Source organism: Salvelinus sp. IW2-2015, linkage group LG19, assembly GCF_002910315.2.
Source record: "Salvelinus sp. IW2-2015 linkage group LG19, ASM291031v2, whole genome shotgun sequence".
Taxonomy (NCBI): Eukaryota; Metazoa; Chordata; class Actinopteri; order Salmoniformes; family Salmonidae; genus Salvelinus; species Salvelinus sp. IW2-2015.
Genome location: NC_036859.1, coordinates 36,158,375 through 36,181,646, shown reverse-complemented (window position 1 = coordinate 36,181,646; position 23,272 = coordinate 36,158,375). Strand labels below are relative to the sequence as shown.

Sequence of the window (23,272 nt, the reverse complement as noted above, 5' to 3'; positions counted from 1 at the left end):
AAATCTGTGACTTATGTAGTACTTTGAAGTATTTTTACTTAAGTACTTTACACCACTGACCATAATTTAAAAAAACATGTATTTTCATAAATAACTTGTCGATGCTTTCTGCTTATTCAACCTAATATGTAAGCTATGTGTCCTTACTTCTCCCTTTTTTCCTTCCTTACTTCCATCMTTACTTGTTTCCCTACTTTCCTACAATAAGATACTTTGGGAGAGTCCCACATTGTGCATGAATGTGTGTTGTGGGACACAGTTTTAAATTGGTCTTGTAGTTTCATACTAAACAGCAATTAGCGTGTTTGAGCTGATGTCTTCCTGTTGTGTGTTGCCTGGCAGGTCACTGCCCCCCTGAGTCACCTGATCAATGCCCTCCAATACCTGAAGACCGCAGTGGGCAGCAGCGCCGCTGCTAAACCTCAGCATAGAGAGCATGCCTCGGAACAGGACTTGCAGAGCACAGAGGTAAATGCACACGTACACGGCCTACAGCTTGCAGATCTGCAAAGCAGCTGGCAATACTGTTCTCTTCAACTGTCATGGGCAGCCTAGCTATATGGAAAACAAGGGGATTTCTGTGTCCATAAGTGGCCATATACAGTGCTTTCGGGAAGTATTCAGACCTCTTGACTTTTCCACATTTTGTTACGTTACAGCCTTATTCTAAAATTGATCAAATATTTTTTTTCCTCAATCAACACACAATACCTCAGAATGACGAATCGAAGCAGGTTTTTAGACATTTTTGCTAATTTATTACAAACCAAAAAAAATGCCTTATTTACAAAAGTATTCAGACCCTTTGCTATGAGACTCGAAATTGAGCTCAGGTGCATCCTTGAGTTGTTTCTACAACTTGGAGTCCACCAGGAGTCCAATTAAATTGATTGGACATGATTTGGAAAGGCACACATCTGTCTATATAATGTCCCACAGTTGACAGTGCATGTCAGAGCAAAAACCAAGCCATGAAGTCAGGAATTATGCGTAGAGCTCCGAGACAGGATTGTGTTGAGGCACAGATCTGGGGAAGGGTACCAAAACATTTCTGCAGCATTGAAGGTCCCCAAGAACACAGTGACCTCCATCATTCTTAAATGGAAGAAATTTGGAACCACCAAGACTCTTCCAAGAACTGGCCGGCCGGCAAAACTGAGCAATCGGGGGAGAAGGGCCTTGGTTGGGGAGGTAATCAAGAACCTGATGGTCACTCTAACAGAGCTCTAGTGTTCCTCTGGTGGAGTGCTGCAGAGATGGTTGTCCTTCTGGAAGGTTCTCCCATCTCCACAATCAGGTCTTTATGGTAGAGTGACCAGATGGAATCCACACCGCAGTAAAAGGCACATGACAGCCCCCTTGGAGTTTGCCAAAAGGCACCTGAAGACTCTCAGACGATGAGAAACAARATTCTCTGGTCTGATGAAACCCAGATTGAACTCTTTGGCATGAATGCCAAGCGTCACATCTGGAGGAAACCTGGCACCATCCCTACAGTGAAGCTTGGCGGCATCATGCTGTGGGGATGTTTTTCAGGGACTGGGAGACTAGTCAGGATCGAGGGAAAGATGAACGGAGCAAAGTACAGAGATCCTTGATGCAAACCTGCTCCAGAGCACTCAAACTTGGGCGAAGGAAACTCCCCAAATACAGGTGTGCCAAGCTTGTAGAGTCATACCCAAGAAGACTTGAGGCTGTAATCGCTGCCAAAGGTGTTTTAACAAGGTACTGAGTGAAGGGTCTGAATACTTACATAGATGTGATATTTCAGTGTTTTTTTTATTTGCTTAGTAAATTTGCTAAAATTTCTAAACCTGTTTTTGCTTTGTCATTATGGGGTATTGTGTGTAGATTGATGGGGGGGAAACTATTTAATCAATTTTCGAATAAGGCTGTAACGTAACAAAATGTGTTAAATCAAGGGGTCCGAATGCACTGTGTCTGTAACCTTTGAAATTTTGAATCCTTTTAAAATGTATATAATTTGTGGATTCAAATAAAGCATTTTAAAGTGTGTTCCGGTGTGTGTACCTGTACTTATATTATACCAGTACTATATTGTTATCCTTTTGTATATATATTTTTTTGACCTTTTATTTAACTTGGCAGGTCAGTTAAGAACAAATTCTTATTTTCAATGACGGCCTAGGAACAGTGGGTTAATTGCCTTGTTCAGGGCAGAACGACAGATTTTACATTGTCAACTTGGGATTTGATCTTGCAACCTTTCAGTTACTAGTCCAACACTCTAACCACTAGGCTACCTGCCGTGGTTATTATTGTGTGTGTGTGTGTGTGTGTGTCCGTCCATGTGTGTGTACCTGTACTTTATATTACCAGTACTATACTGGTACCCTGTGTATGTGTGTGTATATAGCCAAGTTATCATGTGGATTTATTCCTTGTTATTATTTTTCTATTATTTCGACAAACAAAAAAAATCTCTACATTGTTGAAAAGGACTCATAAGTAAGCATTTCACGGTTAGTCTACACCTGTTGTTTATGAAGCATGTGACAAATAACATTTGATTTGTATGCGTAGCCCACGTGGAGCCTGAGGGACCTGGGCCTGTCTGACCTGGGCGTGGGGCAGCTGGACGAGCTAATAAGCACTATATTACCACGTCTGAGTCAACAGGGGGCGCTGTCCTCATCCAGCCCCAGCCAACAGGCCTGGAGGACCTCTCACCTCTCCTCACATTCCTTCTTCCACAACAAGCATGGTGAGGCGAAGGACACGTCTACAGTTGAAGTCGGAAGTTTACATACACTTTGTTTGGAGTCATTAAATCTCATTTTTCAACCACTCCACAAATTTCTTGTTAACAAACTATAGTTTGGCAAGTCGGTTAGGACATCTACTTCGTGCATGACACAAGTAATTTTTCCAACAATTGTTTAGACAGATTATTTCACTTATAATTCACTGTATCACAATTCCAGTGGGTGAGAAGTTTACATACACTAAGTTGACTGTGCCTGTAACAGCTTGGAAAATTCCAAAAAATTATGTCATGGCTTAAGAAGCTTCTGATAGGCTAATTGACATAATTTGAGTCAATTGGAGGTGTACCTGTGGATGTATTTCAAGGCCTACCTTCAAACTCAGTGCCTCTTTGCTTAACATCATGGGAAAATCAAAAGAAATCAGCCAAGACCTCAGAAAAGAAAAATGTAGACCTCCACAAGTCTGGTTCATCCATGGGAGCAATTTTCAAACGCCAGAAGGTACCACGTTCATCTGTACAARCAATAGTACGCAAGTATGAACACCATGGGACCACGCAGCTGTCATACCGCTCAGGAAGGAGATGCGTTCTGTCTCCTAGAGATGAACGTACTTTGGTGGGAAAAGTGCAAATCAATCCCAGAACAACAGCAAAGGACCTTGTGAAGATGCTGGAGGAAATGGGTACAAAAGTGTCTTATCTACATAACCTGAAAGGCCGCTCAGCAAGGAAGAAGCCACTGCTCTAAAACCACCATAAAAAAGGCAGACTACGGTTTGCAACTGCACATGGGGACAAAGATCGTACTTTTTGGAGAAATGTCCTCTGGTCTGATGAAATAGAACTGTTTGGGCATAAGGACCATTGTTATGTTTGGAGGAAAAAGGGGGATGCTTGCAAGCTGAAGAACACTATCCCAACCGTGAAGCACGGGGGTGGCAGCATCATGTTGTGGGGGTGCTTTGCTTCAGGAGGGACTAGTACACTTCACAAAATAGATGGCTTCACGAGGGAGGAAAATTATGTGGATATATTGAAGCAACATCTCACGACATCAGTCAGGAAGTTAAAGCTTGGTCGCAACTGGGTCTTCCAAATGGACAATGACCCCAAGCGTACTTCCAAAGTTGTGGCAAAATAGCTTAAGGACAACAAAGTCAAGGTATTGGAGTGGCCATCACAAAGCCCTGACCTCAATCCTATAGAAAATGTGTGGGCAGAACTGAAAAAGTCTGTGCGAGGAAGGAGGCCTACAAACCTGACTCAGTTACACCAGCTCTGTCAGGAGAAATGGGCCAAAATTCACCCAACTTATTGTGGGAAGCTTGTGGAAGGCTACCTGAAACGTTTGACCCAAGTTAAGCAATTTTAAAGGCACCGCTACCAAATACTAATTGAGTGTACGTAAACTTCTGACCCACTGGGAATGTGATGAAAGAAATAAAAGCTGAAATATATAATTCTCTCTATTCTGATGATTTCAATTTTTTTTAAATAAAGTGGTGATCCTAACTGACCTAAGACAGGGAATTCTTACCAGGATTAAATGTCAGGAATTGTGAAAAACTGAGTTTAAATGTATTTGGCTAAGGTGTATATAAACGCCCTACTTCAACTGTATATAGATAATGACTATAGTAACCCTACTGCTAGTTGGTGTGTTTCCCAAAAACGAAATTAATCTTGTACGAATTATGAGCTTAATGCTAAACATGATCTTTGTTTTTGGGAAACTCACCCGGTAATTGAACAATTAACTGTAACCCGATTTCAGATTTATTTGAGTTTAAATCTCCTTTTGTGTAGGGCCCATATCAAAGGGTGTGTGGGGTTTGACTGCATGTTATTACAGTATAGAATACATATGATTTGCTTATGATAAGTGTGTGGTTTTTATTTTTGTATAGCACTAATTGATGTCTATTATAGAATTAATTTAGTATCGTATTTCTATGAACGAGTTGATTTTTGAGACACACAATCACTAATTAAATCCTAACCATTGGGTTGAATGTGCACATCCAACTCTCCTTCCATTGTCCTTGTAGGGTTCTCTGGTGGTAAAATGGGCACCTCCTACCCTGTTTTCTGCAAACAGATCCCTTCCCCTCTTCAAGCCGTTTGTACAGAGCTCCGCTATTGGCCAGGTAATCAAAGATCATTTTATTTATAATATTTTGTAATTAAGTGACTAATAAATATCCAGCAAAAATCCCAGCGCAGTTCTCCTGCAAATGCAAGTCGACGTCAACAGTGGCATATGCTTGTGACAGACATTTTAAATGGGAGCCTATTCTACCGTTGCTATTGGTCTATTTTAGAGGAAGAGTTCATTCAATGGTCCCGTGTGGCTCAGTTGGTAGAGCATGGCGCTTGCAACGCCAGGGTTGTGGGTTCAATTCCCACAGGGGGACCAGGATGAATATGTATGAACTTTCCAATTTGTAAGTCGCTCTGGATAAGAGCGTCTGCTAAATGACTTAAATGTAAATGTAAATGGAGGGCAGGATGTTTGTCTGCTGTTTTGACAATCACTCACCCATATTTGAGTGTGATCATGAACACCTAAAGTGCATTCATATTTACCAAAAATCTTTCTACTTAGAAATGTGTCGTTTTGATTTTGTATGTGTTGAACATACAGTATGTGTCCTTGTTTCCAGTGTGGATCCAGAACAGAGGCTTTAAAACTCTAGGGAAACACAAGCGACTGCAGGCAGGCTTTGAGCGTCCCATGGAATCAGATGGCTTTACACCCTCCTTTATGAAGGTGAGACCCCCGGTTTGTCTGTACTCTGGTCATCCTCCGGAGAGAGTACCTGGGTCTTGTTCATTAGGCCACACCATAGAAAAATTTTAGAAAATGTTTTACAACGGAAAATGGGGGGGGGGGTGTATTTTTATTTCTTATTTGACAAAGACGAACGTTATCTCCCAGATGTTTTCCTACTGAACATGCCCCTGGTTGCATTGTAAACATATCTGACTGTTTGTTGTCTCGTGCAGGGCCTCCTGACGCGTGATAAGGGGATGSAGGTGGAAACCTTGGACACGCTTATAAAGAACAAGAATATTCCCGATGGGCAGCAAGATTCTTTCAAGACCGGGTTTGCTGAGGGCTTCCTGAAATCCCAAGCTCTGACACAGCGCACACAAGGCAAGTGTACAACACTACACTACAAGACCAGGGTCATGCACAGTAAGACACATGGCTAAACGGGTGTTCTTAATGGAACAGTTCAGGTAGTACCTCCTTCGTTTCACAACATTGTCTCATGTTTCTACTGCTTACTAAACATTACCTAGGTGTACGTTATCTTCCAGAAAAATGAAAGTCACCAGCTCTACTCTTTTTGCAGTGAGCATTTAAATGACCACGGTTTCAGCGTGTAGGCCCTGAAGGCTCACTGTAACAAGAGATGCATGTCCGCCTTTCATTTTTTTTCTTTTTCGTATTGAATGAAGGTGGATTGAAACTCCCATCTTCTCTGCAGACTCTCTGAGGAGGACGAGGCTGGTCCTGCTGGTCCTGCTGCTCCTGGGACTCTACGGCCTCTCCAAGACCCCCTTCCTATCGGGTAAAGGCTCCTTTTCATTTTGTCCATCTCTCTAATCAAGCTTGAAGTCGCTTGCTCTAGCATGCAGCTTGGTGTGTACTTTTTAAACCCACAATATGTAGCTTGCATTTTAGTCAAACTACACTCTTCGCTGCAGAGGGTCAGGCCAGGAGAAACGTAAACCAGTGTTCAATTCATACACAGTCCATGAGTGACAGTTTTTGAAGCTGTATATTGTSTGGTTGAAGTAACATCCTTTAAGTTAATGGGTAGCCTATGTAATTCATTCATTCAAATGACAGTTGAACAGCATCCCAGATTGAGCCTTTAGCGCTTTGCTGATGCGTTCAGAATTTACACACCAAAAAGCATGTTCACCAAGTTTGATGAGTAATCAAGATAACTTGATGATAATAATAATATTTTTTTGTTTTTGTTTACCGAATGCTTCTAAAAGACGGTGATTTGGTGCCAAACTAAAATATATCTAACCATAACTAAGAATGCTTTTTGCATCCGAGCAGTGTGATTTCGAACCTTAATCTAACCGTTCTGGACAGTAYGATTCCGAACCACATCAGGCCTGGACTCAGCGGTGGACCCTGTCCACATGAAGAATGTGACGTTYGAGCACGTAAAAGGGGTGGAGGAGGCCAAGAATGAGTTGCAGGAGGTGGTGGAGTTCCTCCGGAGCCCAGAGAAGTTCACCGTCCTCGGAGGGAAACTGCCAAGAGGTGCAGTAGACCGGCGAGCTCTTTTATGGCCTTTAGTTGATCAGGGTTGTGTTCATTTAGGCACCGAATAGAACAAAAAAAACTGACTGGAACAAGAAGGACTACGTAGATTTGTCCAGTAAGAAACGCTCATTTTTGTTTTCTGTTGCAAAACGTTAAAAAGAAAATGTAACTGTTTTCGTGCCCTAATGAACACAACCCAGGTGTAGACTGACTRAACAATTCTGAATTAAAGAAGTTGTTTAGGCAGGAACACAATCTTCCCYTGATGGAAGATGAAAATGGTGCCATTAACTTTGTTGCCACTTTAATTGGCTATTTCTTACAGTTAGTTACATATCTTATTGTTTACTTCCACATTGGATTTCAATCTAATATTTTAGAGTCAATATTCATAAAAAACAGTCTACTTTGTTCGGTGAATATTGTATTACTGTATATTACCTATTACAGTTTTTCTTAGCTCTCTCTCTCTGTCTCTCTCTGTCTCTGTCTGTCTGTCTGTGCAGGGATCTTGCTGGTTGGCCCTCCTGGTACTGGGAAGACTCTGTTGGCCAGAGCCGTGGCTGGAGAAGCCAACGTCCCATTTTATTATGCCTCTGGCTCTGAGTTTGATGAGATGTTTGTGGGGGTTGGAGCCAGTCGCATCAGGAACCTCTTCAGTGAGTCTCCTCTTCAAGTCTCTCCTTATTCCTCTTCTTCAAGTCTCCCCTTATTCCTGGCTTCCAACCCTGTACCTAATATTGTAATTTTCAGTCTTTAAAAAAAAAAAAAAACCTGGTTGCAACGATGGTATTGTCATAATTTATCAACTGTATATCTGAGACCCCAGCCCTAGACTTCAACCCACCCTCTCTATACATTACATCTGCAGAGGAAGCCAAAGCAAATGCGCCGTGCGTGATCTTCATTGACGAGTTGGACAGCGTCGGCGGGAAGAGGATTGAGTCTCCCATGCACCCCTACTCCAGACAGACCATCAACCAGCTACTGGCTGAGATGGACGGGTATGTTTCCAACGGGTTCTTCTGGGTTGTGTTCAGTGAGGAGAAACATTTTATAAAACAAAGCCAAATCGAGGATCTACGCGAGATTGTCCAACAAGAACACAGTTTCTTTTTAGTTGCAAAATGTTTCCCGTACGAAACACGACCCTACTTTCTGTGTGGAGAAACGTGACATCCCACTGGGCACAGATGTCATTTCAACGTCTAGTTCAACAACAAATGTCAGTCATTGGATTTCGGTTAAATGTTGGGAGAAAAAAATCCCAGAATTCCTGTTGACTTTATGCAAATCCAATCAGTTTTCCACATTGATTCAACTTCAACGCATATTAAAAAAAAATATATATATATATATGATGTGGAAACAACATTGATCCAATCAGTTTTTTTACCCCAGTAGGATGGATACACCGACTTCCCTGAACGTGTCACAATTGTCGCCCGCAGGTTCAAACCAAACGAAGGGGTCATTATCATTGGAGCGACAAACTTCCCTGAGGCTTTGGATAAGTATGTTAAGCTTTATTCATCTCATAATGTTGCTCAATGAAATGTCATTTTTTTTAATCATTTTTTTTTTTTCCAGGGTTTCATTAGTTGACATGTGTACATATTGACTTGCCATGTTAAAACAAACCTAAAGTCAGTGAAGCTCTGTCGCTCCCTTCCCTCCCTAGTGCTCTGATTCGACCGGGACGTTTCGACATGCAGGTCACCGTCCCCAAGCCAGATGTGAAGGGGCGCACAGAGATCCTCAACTGGTACCTTAGGAAGATCAAAGTAGACCCTGGTACGTGAGCAACATACATGTGTGACCTATGTTGATCATAGCTTGAGTCTATTGCTGATGAGCAATAGCTTCACACAAGGGAATCAGCTGGGCTAAATGCTAATGGGGACTTGCAAATAAACTATGGCTATATGAGAATCTACAGTGGCAACATTCTAATGGTTGTATGCTAATAGACTATGGCTACTTGCTAATGGATACATGCTAATAGCTACATGCTAATGGCTGCATACTTGTAGACAATGGCTATATGAGAATCTGCAGTGGCAACATGCTTATCGCTGCATGCTAATAGTCTATGGTTAGATACTGAAAGAGAAGAACATGCTAGTAAGACACACCATAGTTGACCTAGCTTAGCTGTACCTATTCCTGCTAACGACCTGGCTTCCTCATGCAGATGTGGAGGCTGGGATCATCGCCAGGGGAACGGTGGGCTTCACCGGGGCCGACCTGGAGAACCTGGTCAACCAAGCGGCTCTGAAGGCGGCGGTGGATGGCAAAGACATGGTGACCCTCAAAGAGCTGGAGTTCGCCAAGGACAAGATCCTCATGGGTGAGCTCTGCTGTAGGAATGGGGACGAAATAGATATATACTCCTGTATCACAAATCATGCCCCAGCCCCAACCTCCTAGCCACCTGTTTAGATCTGAGAGGATTAGATGGGTGTAAGCAATAGGGTGGTAGCCCATCTTGCTCTCTGATAGGCCAAGTGGAATTGCCACCATGTCGCTTATACCTGAGCCTCATATACCCAGTCTTCTCACAGTAGTTCGAAAGCCTGGGTAAGTAACTCGGAAAGTAGTATCGTGGAGTTCGGAGTCCAGGTAGAAAYTAGTGACGCCTTGCCACTATCAAACCGATCAAATATTTAATATGGGTGGAGTTCCAAAGAGACATTTCAACAACAAGAAATCTGACTTGCAACAAGCTAGCATGCATTAAGATACAGAACGAATGCTGCATAAACCGAGTCGCAAGGAAATGCCTCTCCTGAGGGGAAACATAATTTCTACTTATTGACAATCAAATGCCAGTGCTGAATGCCACAGGCTCTCTCTCATTCAAACAACAACAAAAATCCCTCCAAGTTKTCTGAGCAAAAAATGTATACATGTAAAAAACAATATGGTATTTTTTGGGGGGTGGGGGCATAAAAGACTAAAAACACCAGGAAATCATCTCCCAAGAATTCCCAAGCATTAGAGAGAGACACGTGATCGTATACAAATGTAAGCAAGGTTTGAAATGATTATGTTTTAGTCAAATATTATATCTGTTTGGGCTTATTGCCGTCAATTTGCAGTTTTATTTTTAATTATGTTCCCGGCCCACCGTCAATCCACTCGAGAGAAAAAAAACGTCACGCTGCTGAATCAAGTTGATAATCCCTGACGTAAGGGTTAAGAGTTTATTTGTGATTCGGGGATCTTTGAGCAGGTTTTGGAAATCGACTCTTCTATCGGTCTCGCTTCCCTCCCACAGGCCCAGAGAGGAGGAGTGTGGAGATAGACAAAAAGAACAAGGAGATCACGGCGTACCACGAGTCTGGCCACGCTGTCGTGGCGTACTACACCAAGGATGCCATGCCCATCAACAAGGCCACCATCATGCCCAGAGGACCTACGCTGGGTCATGTAAGTAGGACTTGAAATTTAAAATCTATATAAAACAAGATGGGTAGGGAGAGCTACWGACCAGTAGCACTTCTCTGTACCACTCTACTGTAAGCATTTCACTGTACTGTTTACACCGTGTCCTGTGCACTAAGGTTATTATAGACACACACTCACACATCTCCCATCCTCTCACCGTTTTCCCTCAATCCCAACAGGCTGTTGTGACTTGGATTTAAAAGGAATAGCACAGAGACTGGTGCAAAGAATATGGTTGAAGGAAACTCTCTCACCCATGTTTATACCAATCCAATGCTTTTTTACTTTAGTAGTACATACCTGTTAGAAGAATCAAGTTAGCTAGCTGATTTTTTGTTGTTAGCTAGTGATAGTGATACACAAGCTAGGCCTATTTGAAACATTGCCATCTCTTGGCTGCATTTACCTGCCACAGTAGCTTGAAAATCAGTGATGTGTAAAACCTTAGCATCAGCACTCTATCTGTGTATTGGGCCATTGAGAGGCTTTGAATACTTTCAGGATAAAAAAAGAAAATATTTATCATTAAAATTTGGTTTGTTTTTCTAACATAAATATAATTTAAAAGTATACATTAAGGTGTAATAGAATAAATGTCAGAATGAATTTAGACATTAATAAATGAATTTCTTTAGCTTCCAAAATCTTTTTTTACAACCGAGGACCAAGATGTGTAGAAAGCCATCCAGGGTTTATATACATCATCGTTGAAAACGCCCCAAAAGCTTGAAACCCCGATTCCATTTTTGCCCTTAGTTCAGAAAAACTGAACATAATTCATGCTTTTTTTATTTTATTTGAGATTCTTATACCACATTGTATGTTACAGCCTAAATTAAAAATTGATTACATTTATATTTTTTTCTCAACCGTCTGCACACAATACCCCATAATGACAAACTAAAAACATGTTTTTAGAAATTTTAGCAAATTTATTGAAAAATGTAATTCCAAAAAGATCTAATTTACATAAGTATTCACACCACTGAGTCAATACTTTGTCGAAGCACCTTTGGTGAATACAGCTTCAAGTCATCTGGGATATGTCTATCAGCTTTGCACATCTGGATTTGGGGATTCTTCCCTGTGGATTCTTCTCAAGCTCTGTTAAGTTAGATGGGGAGTGGTGGTGAAGAGCAATCTTCAAGTCTTTCCACAGAGTTTCAATGGGATTCAAGTCTGGGCTTTGGCTGGGTCACTCAAGGACTTTCACATTCTTGTTCTGAAGCCATTCCAGCATTGCTTCATTGCTTTGGCTGTATGTTTGGGGTCATTGTCCTGTTGAAATGTAAATCTTCACCCCAGTCTAAGGTCGTTTGCACTCTGAAGCAGGTTCTCATCAATGATGACTCAATGATGAAGACAGCTTGCCTGTCGAAAATTACATTTTTGCATCTGAGCTCTTAGTGTGCGGCTCTTCTTTATTTTCAAGTTTTCTACTCCGCTAGCCAGCGCCTCGCCTAAATAGGTGTGYGTTTCTTTTTCCTCTAGATCTCATCAATGATTTACCTGTATTTGGCTTCATTCATTGTTCCCTCCWTCCTTACCAGTCTCCCAGTCCCTGGTGCTGAAAAGCATCCCTGTAGCATGATGCTGCCACCACCATGCTTCACAGTAGGGATGGTGTTAGACGGGTGATGGTTTTCTCCATACATAACATTTTGCATTCAGTACAAATACTTACATTTTTGTCTCATCAGACCACAATCTTTTGTCTTATGATCTGTCTTTCACGTGACTTTTTGCAAACTCCAGGCGTGCTGTCATGTGCCCTTTTCTCAATAATGGCTTCCATCTGGCCACTCTCCCATAAAGTCCAGATTGGTGTTGTAGAGACTGTTGTCCTTCTAGCAGGTTCTCCCATCTCAGGCAAGGAACTCTGTAGTTCTGTCAGTGGTCATTGGGTTCTTGGTCACCTCCCTGACCGAGGTCCTTCTTGCCCGGCTGYTCAGTTTGGTCGGACRGACAGCTCTAGGCGGAGTCTGGCTAGTTCCATATTTTTTYCTCAATTTCCCAATGATGGAGACCACTGTGCTCTTGGAAACTTTCAACACTCAAGAAATTGTTTTATACCCTTCCCTCATCACAATTATATTTYGGYGATCTACGGACAGTTCCTTGGACTTCATGGTATAGCTTCTGCTCTGACATGCACTGTCAACTGTGGGACCTTACACTGAGTGTACAAAACATTAGTAACACCTGCTCTTTCCATGACATAGTCTGACCAGGTGAATCCAGGTGAAAGCTATGATCCCTTATTGATGTCACTTGTTAAGTCCACTTCAGTGTAGATAAAGGGGAGGAGACAAATTATTATTTAACCTTTAAGCCTTGACATGGATTGTGTATGTGTGCCATGCAGAGGGTGATTGGGGAAGACTATTTAAGTGGCGTTGAACGAGGTATGGTAGTAGATGCCAGGCGYACCGGTTCGAGTGTGTCATGAACTGCAACGCTGCTGGRTTTTTCAAGCTCAACAGTTTCCAGTGTGTATCAAGAATGGTCCACCACCCAAAGGACATCCAGGCAACTTGACACAACTGTGGGAAGYATWGGAGTCAACATGGGCCAGCATCCCTGTGGAATKCTTTCGACACCTTGTGGAGTCCAYGCCCCGTTCGAATTGAGGCTGTTCTGAGGGCAAAATGGGGTGCAACTCAATATTAGGAAGGTGTTATTTAATGAATACTTTCTGAAGGAGCTGTAGGTTATCTGTACCTCTGTGTTTTTTAGGAATCCATTCCACTGAGCATGCCAATACCATAAGGCCTCATTTTGATATAATGAAAAGTGCCTCCTGGGGTTTTGTCTGGCAGATTTAAATAGTTGTTTAAATCTGTGTAAAAAAMCATCAAGTGTGAAATGGTTGGTTCCATTTTCTGCCAGGCCTCACTCCTCCCCCCCCCCCCTGTCTTCCAGGTGTCCATGCTCCCAGATGATGACCGCTGGAGCGAGACGCGAGCTCAGCTGCTGGCCCAGATGGACGTCAGCATGGGAGGCCGTGTGGCAGAGGAGATCATATTTGGCAATGAGTTCATCACCACTGGTGTGCAGGGGGGTGTAGGAGGGTAATTTGACTACAGAATTACAGTATACACCTTGTGCAGTAGTGTAATAAGAATATTCCTCAAACAGAATGGTGCTTCTCAAGGGGTGTAATCCTGTCATTCAAATTTATAATATTCAATATAAATGTTGGATTTATTTTTTTGAGGGTATGATATGGTAATTTATCTGTTATTCAAACTGACTTACAGAATTGCGGAGAATTACAGTGACCCATATTTTCAGTATTATGTGGCCCATGCAGGAATCGAACGCACATCATTAGTGTTGCCGCACCGTGCTGATGACTAACCCACGTCATTAGTGTTGCCAGTACCGTGCTGATGACTAACCCACGTCATTTGTGTTGCCAGTACCGTGCTGATGACTAACCCACGTCATTTGTGTTGCCAGTACCGTGCTGTATCTCACTGAGACATTGATATCTTTTAGCCCATTAATAATCATCTTCCATAAGTGCTTCATTTTTTTTAAAGACTAAATAAATTCTATATAAACCAGATGTTCAACTTCTTCTTATTATTTTTTTTTCAGGTGCATCAAGTGACTTTGATGCTGCCACCAGAATTGCAAAAATGATGGTGACCAGATTTGGTATGTGTGAGAGKGTAAGTTATGGATGCTGGACGTTTGGTCGGGAGAGACAAAATGAAGTCATGTCTAATAAAGTGTCAAAGTCCTGCTGTTTTTACTGTATACCTTTCAGGACATGTGTTGGCCTTTGAACCCTGATTCTCAATTCAATTAGCTTTACTGGCATGAATGGGAACCACCCAATTTTGTAGCACTACATATATATTATATTCTCTCTCTCTCTCTCTCCGCTCTCGCTTTCACTCACTCACCCCCACACACACACACACACACACACACACACACACCTACCTGTGTTGTAGCTGGGAGTCATGACCTACACTGACCAAACCAAGCAGAGCCCAGAGACACAGGCTGCCATCGAACACGAAGTCAGGAAACTTTTAAAGGTACGTTTCCACCTCCATCATCCTTCCAAGCCCCTGACCCAGTGCTCTTTGGCTTGTGTGTTTGTTTTTTATCTTCCCCATTTCTCAAACCGAGCTTATTCAGAGTATCACAGTTTAGGGAAATAACATGCACAATTTACAGGTGTGTGTGTAAGCCCTAATTGCATTGTAATATATACAAGCCCTTTTCAGAAATTCACTCAACCCCTACATGTGTTAACTCCTCTGGTTTGTGTGGTCCCCAGGATTCGTACGAGCGGGCCAGGGCTCTCCTCAAGTCTCATGCCAAAGAACACCAGAACCTAGCCAACGCCCTGTTGCAATACGAGACGCTGGATGCCAGAGAGATCAAGATGGTCCTGGAGGGCAAGATGAGACTTCCAAGGGTGGAGCTGTCACTCTGTTTAATTTGGGAGATCGGGTGAGGGGTGGGAAGACAACAAATCGCTGTCCACAGTGATTTCAGTCTACGCAAACAGAGCTACGGAGCTGTACGTGTGTATGTACAGTGCCTTCAGGAAGWATTCACAGCCTGAATTTAAAAYGAATTAAATTAAGTTTTTGTGTCACTGGCCTACACACAATACCCCATAATATATAAAAGTGGAATTAGGTTTTTACAAATGTTTACAAATGTTATGAAAAGCTGAAATGTCTTGACTATTGTTTTGAAGATGGGTGAGGGAAAAAGTATATTTAATCCATTTTGAATTCAGACTGTAACACAACAAAATGTGGAATAAGTCAAAGGGTGTGATGAATACTTCCTGAAGGCACTGTGTATATGTAAATATGTGTTAAATGTTTTATGCTCAGTAAAAGTCCACGTCCATTGATTCAATGTCTTGYTCTAGACCTCCAGAATCACAATGAAACCATCTATCTTCCATTAAAAAGACATGTGTTTCTACCTGAGACTTCCAATCATGTCTCTGTAATAAGTCATTATGGAATCGGATTCTCCCTAAGTAGTCTACCAATATTCCCAGGTTTGTTTGAGCCGTGTGTGTAACAGTTGCTGTTTCAAAGGTGGCCTTTTGGGAATGTACATGGATTAGGGACTGTTTTGGACTTAATCCAAAATTCTAATGTCTCTTAGTCTGAAAATGTACTTGATGTATTTATGTGATAAAATATGTAAATGCCGTGTGTGTGTATATAGTTGGAAGGGAAAGCTGCTGTTCTTTGAAAAAATGCTTTGTTACTTCAAACCCAACTTTGGTGTATTAAGCAGTGTCGGGGCCATTAAATCCTCGTCGTTTTTGGTTTCAATTCAGCCAACATTCGTTCATCCATTTAATTACGAAATAGCTCAATAGCTCAAGTTATCTGGTTTTTAGGTMTAAACAATTGTTAAAGTAACAATGAAACCTAGAAGACCCTACAACCCCTCATCCCTAATACCCCTCACCCCACTTCTGCTGTGTATTCACATCTGAACACCAGCTGTCTCTACCGTTACCTCCGTAGATCTGTGAATCTCTACATGTCCTCACGTTGTATGTTTTTAAACACAGMAGCACAGAACCTTGTGGTGTAGGCAAGGACCGTCATAGTAATTTGCTGGTGTGTAAGCCTTTAAGGGAAACGGTCAAATGCATTTGTGGAAAATACTCAATAACTTCAACAATCTAGTATCTCCGTCTTTGGTTAGCATGAACGCTTTAGCCAAGAACGTTGAAATCTTTTGAAACATCTTCTAATGTCGAGTTGGAAATGTTAAGATTGCGATACAATGGAGGTTTAAAGACCATACCTTTTTTAGCATTTAAGAATAAACTTTTCTTTAGAGGAAAATATTATTATGATACACTGTGCAATTGGGTATATAACCAGCGTAACTTATTGGTATGCTTTGTACATTTTAGTGTTTTACTTGCCTAAGTGACACATTTTGAGCTCCTGTTTTTGCCACTTTTACTCACCTTTTAGTTGTGTGTGTGTATATATATGAATGGGGTTTAACGGAAACACTGTATTTAGAAGGCTTTTGGGCTGCGTATGYATTGACTGGCTTTACAATTGGCTGACACGCGTTTTATTCTCTCAATGATATGACGACAGACGTTGGGAGGAATTTTATGTGCAGCTGAAGTAAATAAATGAAACCGTATTATTATAATCTTAACCCCTGTGGCTGTCTTCAGTGTTATTTATGTTGTTGATGGTCAGTTTGATATGCACACCTTTCCTGAACATCAGAATGTATGCATGTTGAACTACAGTGTAGTCGAATATATTCACAAATGCTTGCCAGGAGATTCTAGACGTTGATCAATAACATCAGCTAACGATTTGGGTTAAACGACAACACCCAAGGCAAGTCGAAAATKAACTAAACTTGATAAAGAAATTATCTATATACATGTGTGTATATATATTTTTTTAAAGAAGAAAATGATCTTAACTTTAACCAGATGTTAAAATTTACTAACCATAGTGTAACAGTACAGCTTCCGTCCCTCTCCTCGCCCCTACCTGGGCTCGAACCAGGGACCCTCTGCACACATCGACAACAGCCACCCTCGAAGGATTGTTACCCATCGCGCCACAAAACCCGCGGCGAACAACTACTTCAAGGTCTCAGAGCAAGTGAAGTCACCGATTGAAACGCTGTTAGCGCGCACCACAGCTAACTAGCAAGCCATTTAACATCGGTTACAATTGCAAACATTTGCACCTGTGTAAATACACTGACAGAATCAAATGTGTAAAATAACTTTTTTTTTAATGTATTTACAATACAGTATGCAACTTTTATAGAACACAAGTTTTGCCAGTGCAGCTTAAAGTCTACAATTTAAGTACATAAAATGTCAAATTACAGCAAAGAGAGAAACATAGATACATAAGAAAATCAGACCAATCAATYGCAGATGAAGGGAAACCATACTGGGTAATAACCAAAAAGGTTGACGCTGTAATGTTAACAGGTGTKGTTTCACGTCAATATCCAATGACTATGTCCGAAGATGAATAGCTAGTGGCGTGAGTTGGTTTTAACCTATTTTACGTTCCTTAATTCATTCACACTAACATCTAAAAAATAAAAGAAGTATTGTATGTTTTATTTACATGATGTATTTAGTGTTGCATATCTACATCATCCATTTCTGCACATCCCAACGAAGGTCAAAAACACAGGAAGGAAAGCAACACCGTGAACCAGCCCGAACGTAATAACCAAAAAAATGAGTTTGAAAAAAGTCCTGAAGATGTAGCTTTCTGAGAAAGACAGTGCCACCACCCCTAAAAGGGTGGAGACAGCTCCTTGCACTATGGGAAACCCCAGGTGGGCCAGCGCATCCACMGCCTTGTCGTTCGAGTCGGCCTTGGTGCTCGAAACAAAGGCGTACGAGACATGGGCGGAAAAGTTGACGGAGAAACCGATACAGATGATCAGATTTATCATGGAGATTGAGTCCAGGGACACGTCCCATAGTGCCATGAATCCAGCTACACCCACAATTACCGACCCAATGGAGAACGCCACCCACAGCGAACAGAGCGGGTTGGGTATCAGGAGTAAGGAGATCGCCAGCATCAACACTGTGGCAACCACGATAGTCTGGATGGTGTTATCCACAATAACAGTGTACTGGTCTAAGTAGATAAACGATGGATGATAAACCAGTAATTTGATGGGGCATTTTTCAGCAGTTTTTCTGAGGCTTATCAGCATRTCCTTCTGTTTCTTTGTCGTGTTGATGTTTAGCGTCTGAAGAAAGAAGCGAGATGAACGGATCTTGTTATGTGCATCGAAATGAATGTCCTGCCTGGTCATTGGACGTTTTTCCAAGAAGGGAAGGAGGTTTCTTTTGAAGGTATTTTCAGAGTTTATATCAAGATAATTTGCATTTGCATAGCTTTGGAAAGAATCTAGCCAGGAAAGAGAGAAGTTTTTGTCAACATAGTCCAACTTTTTAAAATCTGTAATGCAGGAGCTGAGATTTTTGCGCTGGTCTTCTTCCCATTAGGCAAGTGGCTTATTAACAGCCACCATAACGTTTGGACCATTGTGAGAGAAGTGCGCACTTATGTCGTTGTAATATTTGGAAATGTAGGAATCATCTGAAGCCAGGTTCCTTAGGTCAATACCCTCCTTCAGTTCAAGACATCCGTAGACGCTGACAGCCAGATACGCGGCGTAGAGAACCACAATGGACACTTTGGTCCATTTCTTGGTCAGAAATGGACCGTAATACTTCCCAAAGAAGCCGCTAATTGGTTGCTCCTCCTCTGTCCCGGTGTCATGATCATAGGCCCCACCAACGCAGCAGATTGCATACCTTCTCGACTTCCCAGGAGGACAATCCACTGGAATCTTCACACAGGTGAACCAGTGCCGGTTGCTAGTTTCCCTCTGGCCATTCAGTGCTAAGAACGCACCAAGGAATAYGATGTTGTAGAAGTAACAGAAAAGGATAGCTGTGCCGGCGTAAAGACAGAAGGTCTGAACAGAGCCGAAGGGTGAGCTGAAGCCCAGGTACAGCGCCAGGACATCCGTTATCGTGGTTATAGAGATGGAGATGGCGGCATCTTGGTAGGTGTCGGCCAGACGATCCACCACGCTATCATGGACRTTGGTCTTCTGCCAACAGGAAATCATGATGAACATGTCGTCAATTCCAATACCTTAAACACAAAGGGTTTGTCGTTGAGCGAGGCGGTAAACATGAGCATGACTTCCCACTGGGCACACACTGGTTGAATCAATGTTGCTTCCATGTCATTTCAATGAAATTACGTGTAACCAATTTGGGAAAGATGTTGAATTGACGTCTGTGCCCAGTGGGTKGAGACAAGAGAAAGGCATGAACATTCATGACATTTAAGTAATTCATGACATTCAAATTAAGAATTGGTGGTATGTTAGAAGAATCTGTTCCGTGAGACACTAGAAGATGAATTTGAAGGCCTTAACCAGTGGGCAAAACTGGTTACAATGATGTCATTGTGGCTCAGTTGGTAGAGCATGGAGCTTGCAACGCCAGGGTTGTGGGTTCATTCCCCACGGGGGGACCAGGATGAATATGTATGAGCTTTCCAATTTGTAAGTCGCTCTGGATAAGAGAGTCTGCTAAATGACTTAAATGTAAATGTCATGGTCTGGTTGTATACAGGTTGTATAAGGAAGTTATTTACCTTCTGGGTATGAAGCTCTTTTACCTTCAATAATTACCAGATGTGTTTGTCTTTGATGAGGTGTGGAGGAATGGAAAGCAAATACTAAGGTTTGAAGAGAAAGGAGGCSGAGCTTTCCCCTTACCCAGTATCAAGAATGGGCAGGTAGAAACAGTCATGACGAACGGCACACCCATTAACAACAGCATCCCGAAACTTGAAAGAACTGCTAGTCCTGTAGAAAAGACTCCAAYGGTGGCCACCCACACCTTATTCCTCACGTTGTCCAACCTGAAGAAATTAAAACCATTTAAAGTGTCTTTCCATACATATTGTATGCATAAATGGAAATGACATTGACATTTTTTTAAAGGGTGTCCATGCGGCACATTGCTTCGATCCCGCCATTTTGTAATAGGCATGTGCTATGTAACTAACCCTCAATCCCCCCCACCACCACCATCACCACCCCCTCACATGTACATCTACTTCATGTAACATAAAGGAGATAAATGCTTTACAAACCTTAAACATGAAACAATTGTAAAAGACATGGTAATAGTATATGTTATGGAAAAAAGAGGAACAATAGACTTTGGAACTTTCTCGAATTCCCACTGTCTTGACATGGATGTAGAATACGACACCTAGAAAAGAGACAAAAAATAAAATAAAAAGTGTTGAAAAATATATATATATATTTTTAAATGTACAATTATAAAACACATTTTACAAAATACTTTGCAGGTCCCAGGCATCATTTTTTTTTTTTTTAATAAAACATTGATATATATAGATCGGGATGTATGGTATCTCACCTCTGTGACATTTGTTGATTCTTCTGAGAGTAACTTAATAAACTCAGTCAGCCAAATGTCGCTTCTTGCTTTGTTGGATTCTCGTAAATAGTAAAAAAGTTGTATTGCCTTGGCACTTTGAACAATTGAGTTGTTTATTTTCACACTACCAAGTGTTGACCTCAAGGAAACCCTGCCAAATGTAGAAATATGTGTTGGAAACGTCAAATTAATAAGATCAACATTGCTGGCATTGTAGCCTATAATGTCCAATATGGCATTGGAGGAACAACTTCCATTCACTGTTGCGCAAATATCCACATATTGCCACAGTTCATCCTCAAACTCCACAGTCATGTTCCGAACTTTGGTGTCCAAGACTAATATGTCCTCAAGTAGTGGCACTGTCAAAATGTTTGTCTTGGATGTGGCTATGAAACATGCATATGTTCCATCTGTGTTCAACCTCAAGCTGGAAAACATGGATTCATTTTGTGGGAAATATTCTTGAATAAAAATTCTCTCCGTCTTGGCTGGTCCCTCTCGAGGTGTAAACTCCTCTTCAATATCATTAGATGTTCTGTCTTCCAAAAAGTAAAATCCTGTTCCTAATGCTGTTGAGATGATGACAGGGATGATGAAGAACCACCACGGATGTGTTCCTATGAAGTGRCCGATTATTCTAAAACACATGCGAATCGGTTTTTCTATGCAGTCTGTGCGGTATTTCGCCATAGCTAATGTTGGTCTCTTTATAAATTCAGATGCACTAAAGCAGTCCACAGAGCAGCAGTGTTCACCTCTCTGTGTGCCTCAGTCCTCAGCATGGATAACCACCGCTTTTATTACCCCATCATCAAGGGGGATATTTACATATATGGAGCCTGACTATCAGGTAGCAAAGAAAATTGGCCAATAACCATCTATCTCATCTTTGGATGGATAGCTAGGTTGTTATCAATGGCACCAGTGTTCCACTGTTTAAACTTTATTCCTCATGTAGGGGAAGAAATGGWGCCCTCGTCCTCACACAGTTTTCAGTATAACAGTCATGAAAAAAAATCTAATTATTTTAGAGTTTCTGTTTTGAAATAACATGATAAAGTGCATTATGAATGAAACCTTTGGCAAAAGCTTGGTCATGTCAGTTGGTGTTGGGCTGTTGATGCCTCACAACTGAAATTCAAATCAGTCAAACTACACAACAAGATTCCAATTCAACAGTACTCATACCATAGATTCGTAGACTTTTAACGAAATAAAATCCTTGTTGTTCAGAGTTTTAAGATTATTTGTACTATTTGCTGTTATTGGCTCATATCAATCAGCATTGGAATCAATATATGCGTATTACTATGGAAGGAACATCAAAGAGTAATTTGATCCTCTACAGATAAGCTTTTGTTAGTCCAGGGAACAATGGGTCGTTGTAGTGTTGATCAATACTTTGTCAGTGATACTGTAGCACCATGTAATTAAAAGATTGAGTTCTCTGCCTCTATCTAAATGAACATCCTGGTTTCCCGTCCATCCAACCTGGGGCTAAATCACTCAACCGGCTCAAGAACAATGTTAACTCACTACAGCATGCTGCTGACTGGCCCTAGCTTTAAATCACACAATGCTGGCTGGGATCTTGCAAACCCGAAATTAAATCTACAAAAAGTAAATCTTCTTGCATTGTGATTATGTTATACAGTGGGGCAAAAAAAGTATTTAGTCAGCCACCAATTGTGCAAGTTCTCCCACTTAAAAAGATGAGAGAGGCCTGTAATTTTCAGCATAGGTACACTTCAACTATGACAGACAAAATGAGAAAAAAAATCCAGAAAATCACATTGTAGGATTTTTWATGAATTTATTTGCAAATTATGGTGGAAAATAAGTATTTGGTCACCTACAAACAAGCAAGATTTCTGGCTCTCACAGACCTGTAACTTCTTCTTTAAGAGGCTCCTCTGTCCTCCACTCGTTACCTGTATTAATGGCACCTGTTTGAACTTGTTATCGGTATAAAAGACACCTGTCCACAACCTCAAACAGTCACACTCCAAACTCCACTATGGCCAAGACCAAAGAGCTGTCAAAGGACACCAGAAACAAAATTGTAGACCTGCACCAGGCTGGGAAGACTGAATCTGCAATAGGTAAGCAGCTTGGTTTGAAGAAATCAACTRTGGGAGCAATTATTAGGAAATGGAAGACATACAAGACCACTGATAATCTCCCTCGATCTGGGGCTCCACGCAAGATCTCACCCCGTGGGGTCAAAATTATCACAAGAACGGTGAGCAAAAATCCCAGAACCACACGGGGGGACCTAGTGAATGACCTGCAGAGAGCTGGGACCAAAGTAACAAAGCCTACCATCAGTAACACACTACGCCGCCAGGGACTCAAATCCTGCAGTGCCAGACGTGTCCCCCTGCTTAAGCCAGTACATGTCCAGGCCCGTCTGAAGCTGTCTCTTATACACATCTAGATGTGTATAAGAGACAGATCCTCAACCCAGGGGCCCCACAAGGGTGTGTGCTCAGCCCCCTCCTGTACTCCCTGTTCACCCATGACTGCGTGGCCAAGCACGCCTCCAACTCAATCATCAAGTTTGCAGACAAGACAATCTACAGGGAGGAGGTGAGGGCCCTGGGAGAGTGGTGCCAGGAAAATAACCTCTCACTCAATGTCAACAAAACAAACGAGCTGATCATGGACTTCAGGAAACAGCAGAGGGAGTGCGCCCCCTATCCACATCGACAGGACTGCAGTGGAGAAAGTGGAAAGCTTCAAGTTCCTCGGCGTACACATCACTGACAATCTGAAATGG

At 41.8% G+C, this 23,272-nt stretch overlaps 3 protein-coding genes across 7 annotated transcripts in view; 1 reads left to right on the top strand and 2 right to left on the bottom strand.

The window, feature by feature from the left end:
* Positions 1-16,655, top strand: part of LOC111979211 (ATP-dependent zinc metalloprotease YME1L1) — a 28,621-nt gene extending 11,966 nt beyond the window's left edge. The window contains exons 2-18 of one of the 5 annotated variants that reach the window (XM_024009596.2): positions 343-468; positions 2,641-2,725; positions 4,780-4,878; positions 5,395-5,501; positions 5,738-5,888; positions 6,226-6,309; positions 6,849-7,022; positions 7,532-7,684; positions 7,897-8,029; positions 8,477-8,539; positions 8,707-8,819; positions 9,220-9,375; positions 10,306-10,457; positions 13,398-13,524; positions 14,079-14,152; positions 14,441-14,527; positions 14,773-16,655. In XM_024009596.2, the coding sequence (XP_023865364.1) occupies positions 343-468; positions 2,641-2,725; positions 4,780-4,878; positions 5,395-5,501; positions 5,738-5,888; positions 6,226-6,309; positions 6,849-7,022; positions 7,532-7,684; positions 7,897-8,029; positions 8,477-8,539; positions 8,707-8,819; positions 9,220-9,375; positions 10,306-10,457; positions 13,398-13,524; positions 14,079-14,152; positions 14,441-14,527; positions 14,773-14,952 (2,064 nt within the window). In that variant the 3' untranslated portion in view covers positions 14,953-16,655. Of the gene's footprint in view, positions 1-342; positions 469-2,544; positions 2,726-4,779; positions 4,879-5,394; positions 5,502-5,737; positions 5,889-6,225; positions 6,310-6,848; positions 7,023-7,531; positions 7,685-7,896; positions 8,030-8,476; positions 8,540-8,706; positions 8,820-9,219; positions 9,376-10,305; positions 10,458-13,397; positions 13,525-14,078; positions 14,153-14,440; positions 14,528-14,772 lie in introns of those variants that run through there. The other 4 variants (XM_070449015.1, XM_024009595.2, XM_024009594.2 and 1 more) reach the window with 4 other exon arrangements.
* Positions 16,656-17,308: 653 nt separating this feature from the next.
* ptchd3b (patched domain containing 3b) lies at positions 17,309-19,357 on the bottom strand. Its single transcript, XM_024009593.2, is given in 1 exon segment — positions 17,309-19,357. A coding segment is annotated over 1 exon segment (1,515 nt). The 5' UTR covers positions 19,146-19,357; the 3' UTR covers positions 17,309-17,630.
* Positions 19,358-19,921: 564 nt separating this feature from the next.
* LOC139029326 (patched domain-containing protein 3-like) lies at positions 19,922-21,183 on the bottom strand. The gene is made up of 2 exons (XM_070449050.1): positions 20,470-21,183; positions 19,922-19,942 (listed from the first exon to the last, which is right to left on the bottom strand). The coding sequence occupies exons 1-2, from the start codon at positions 21,181-21,183 to the stop codon at positions 19,922-19,924; spliced, it is 735 nt and encodes a 244-aa protein (XP_070305151.1).
* Positions 21,184-23,272: the final 2,089 nt, after the last annotated feature.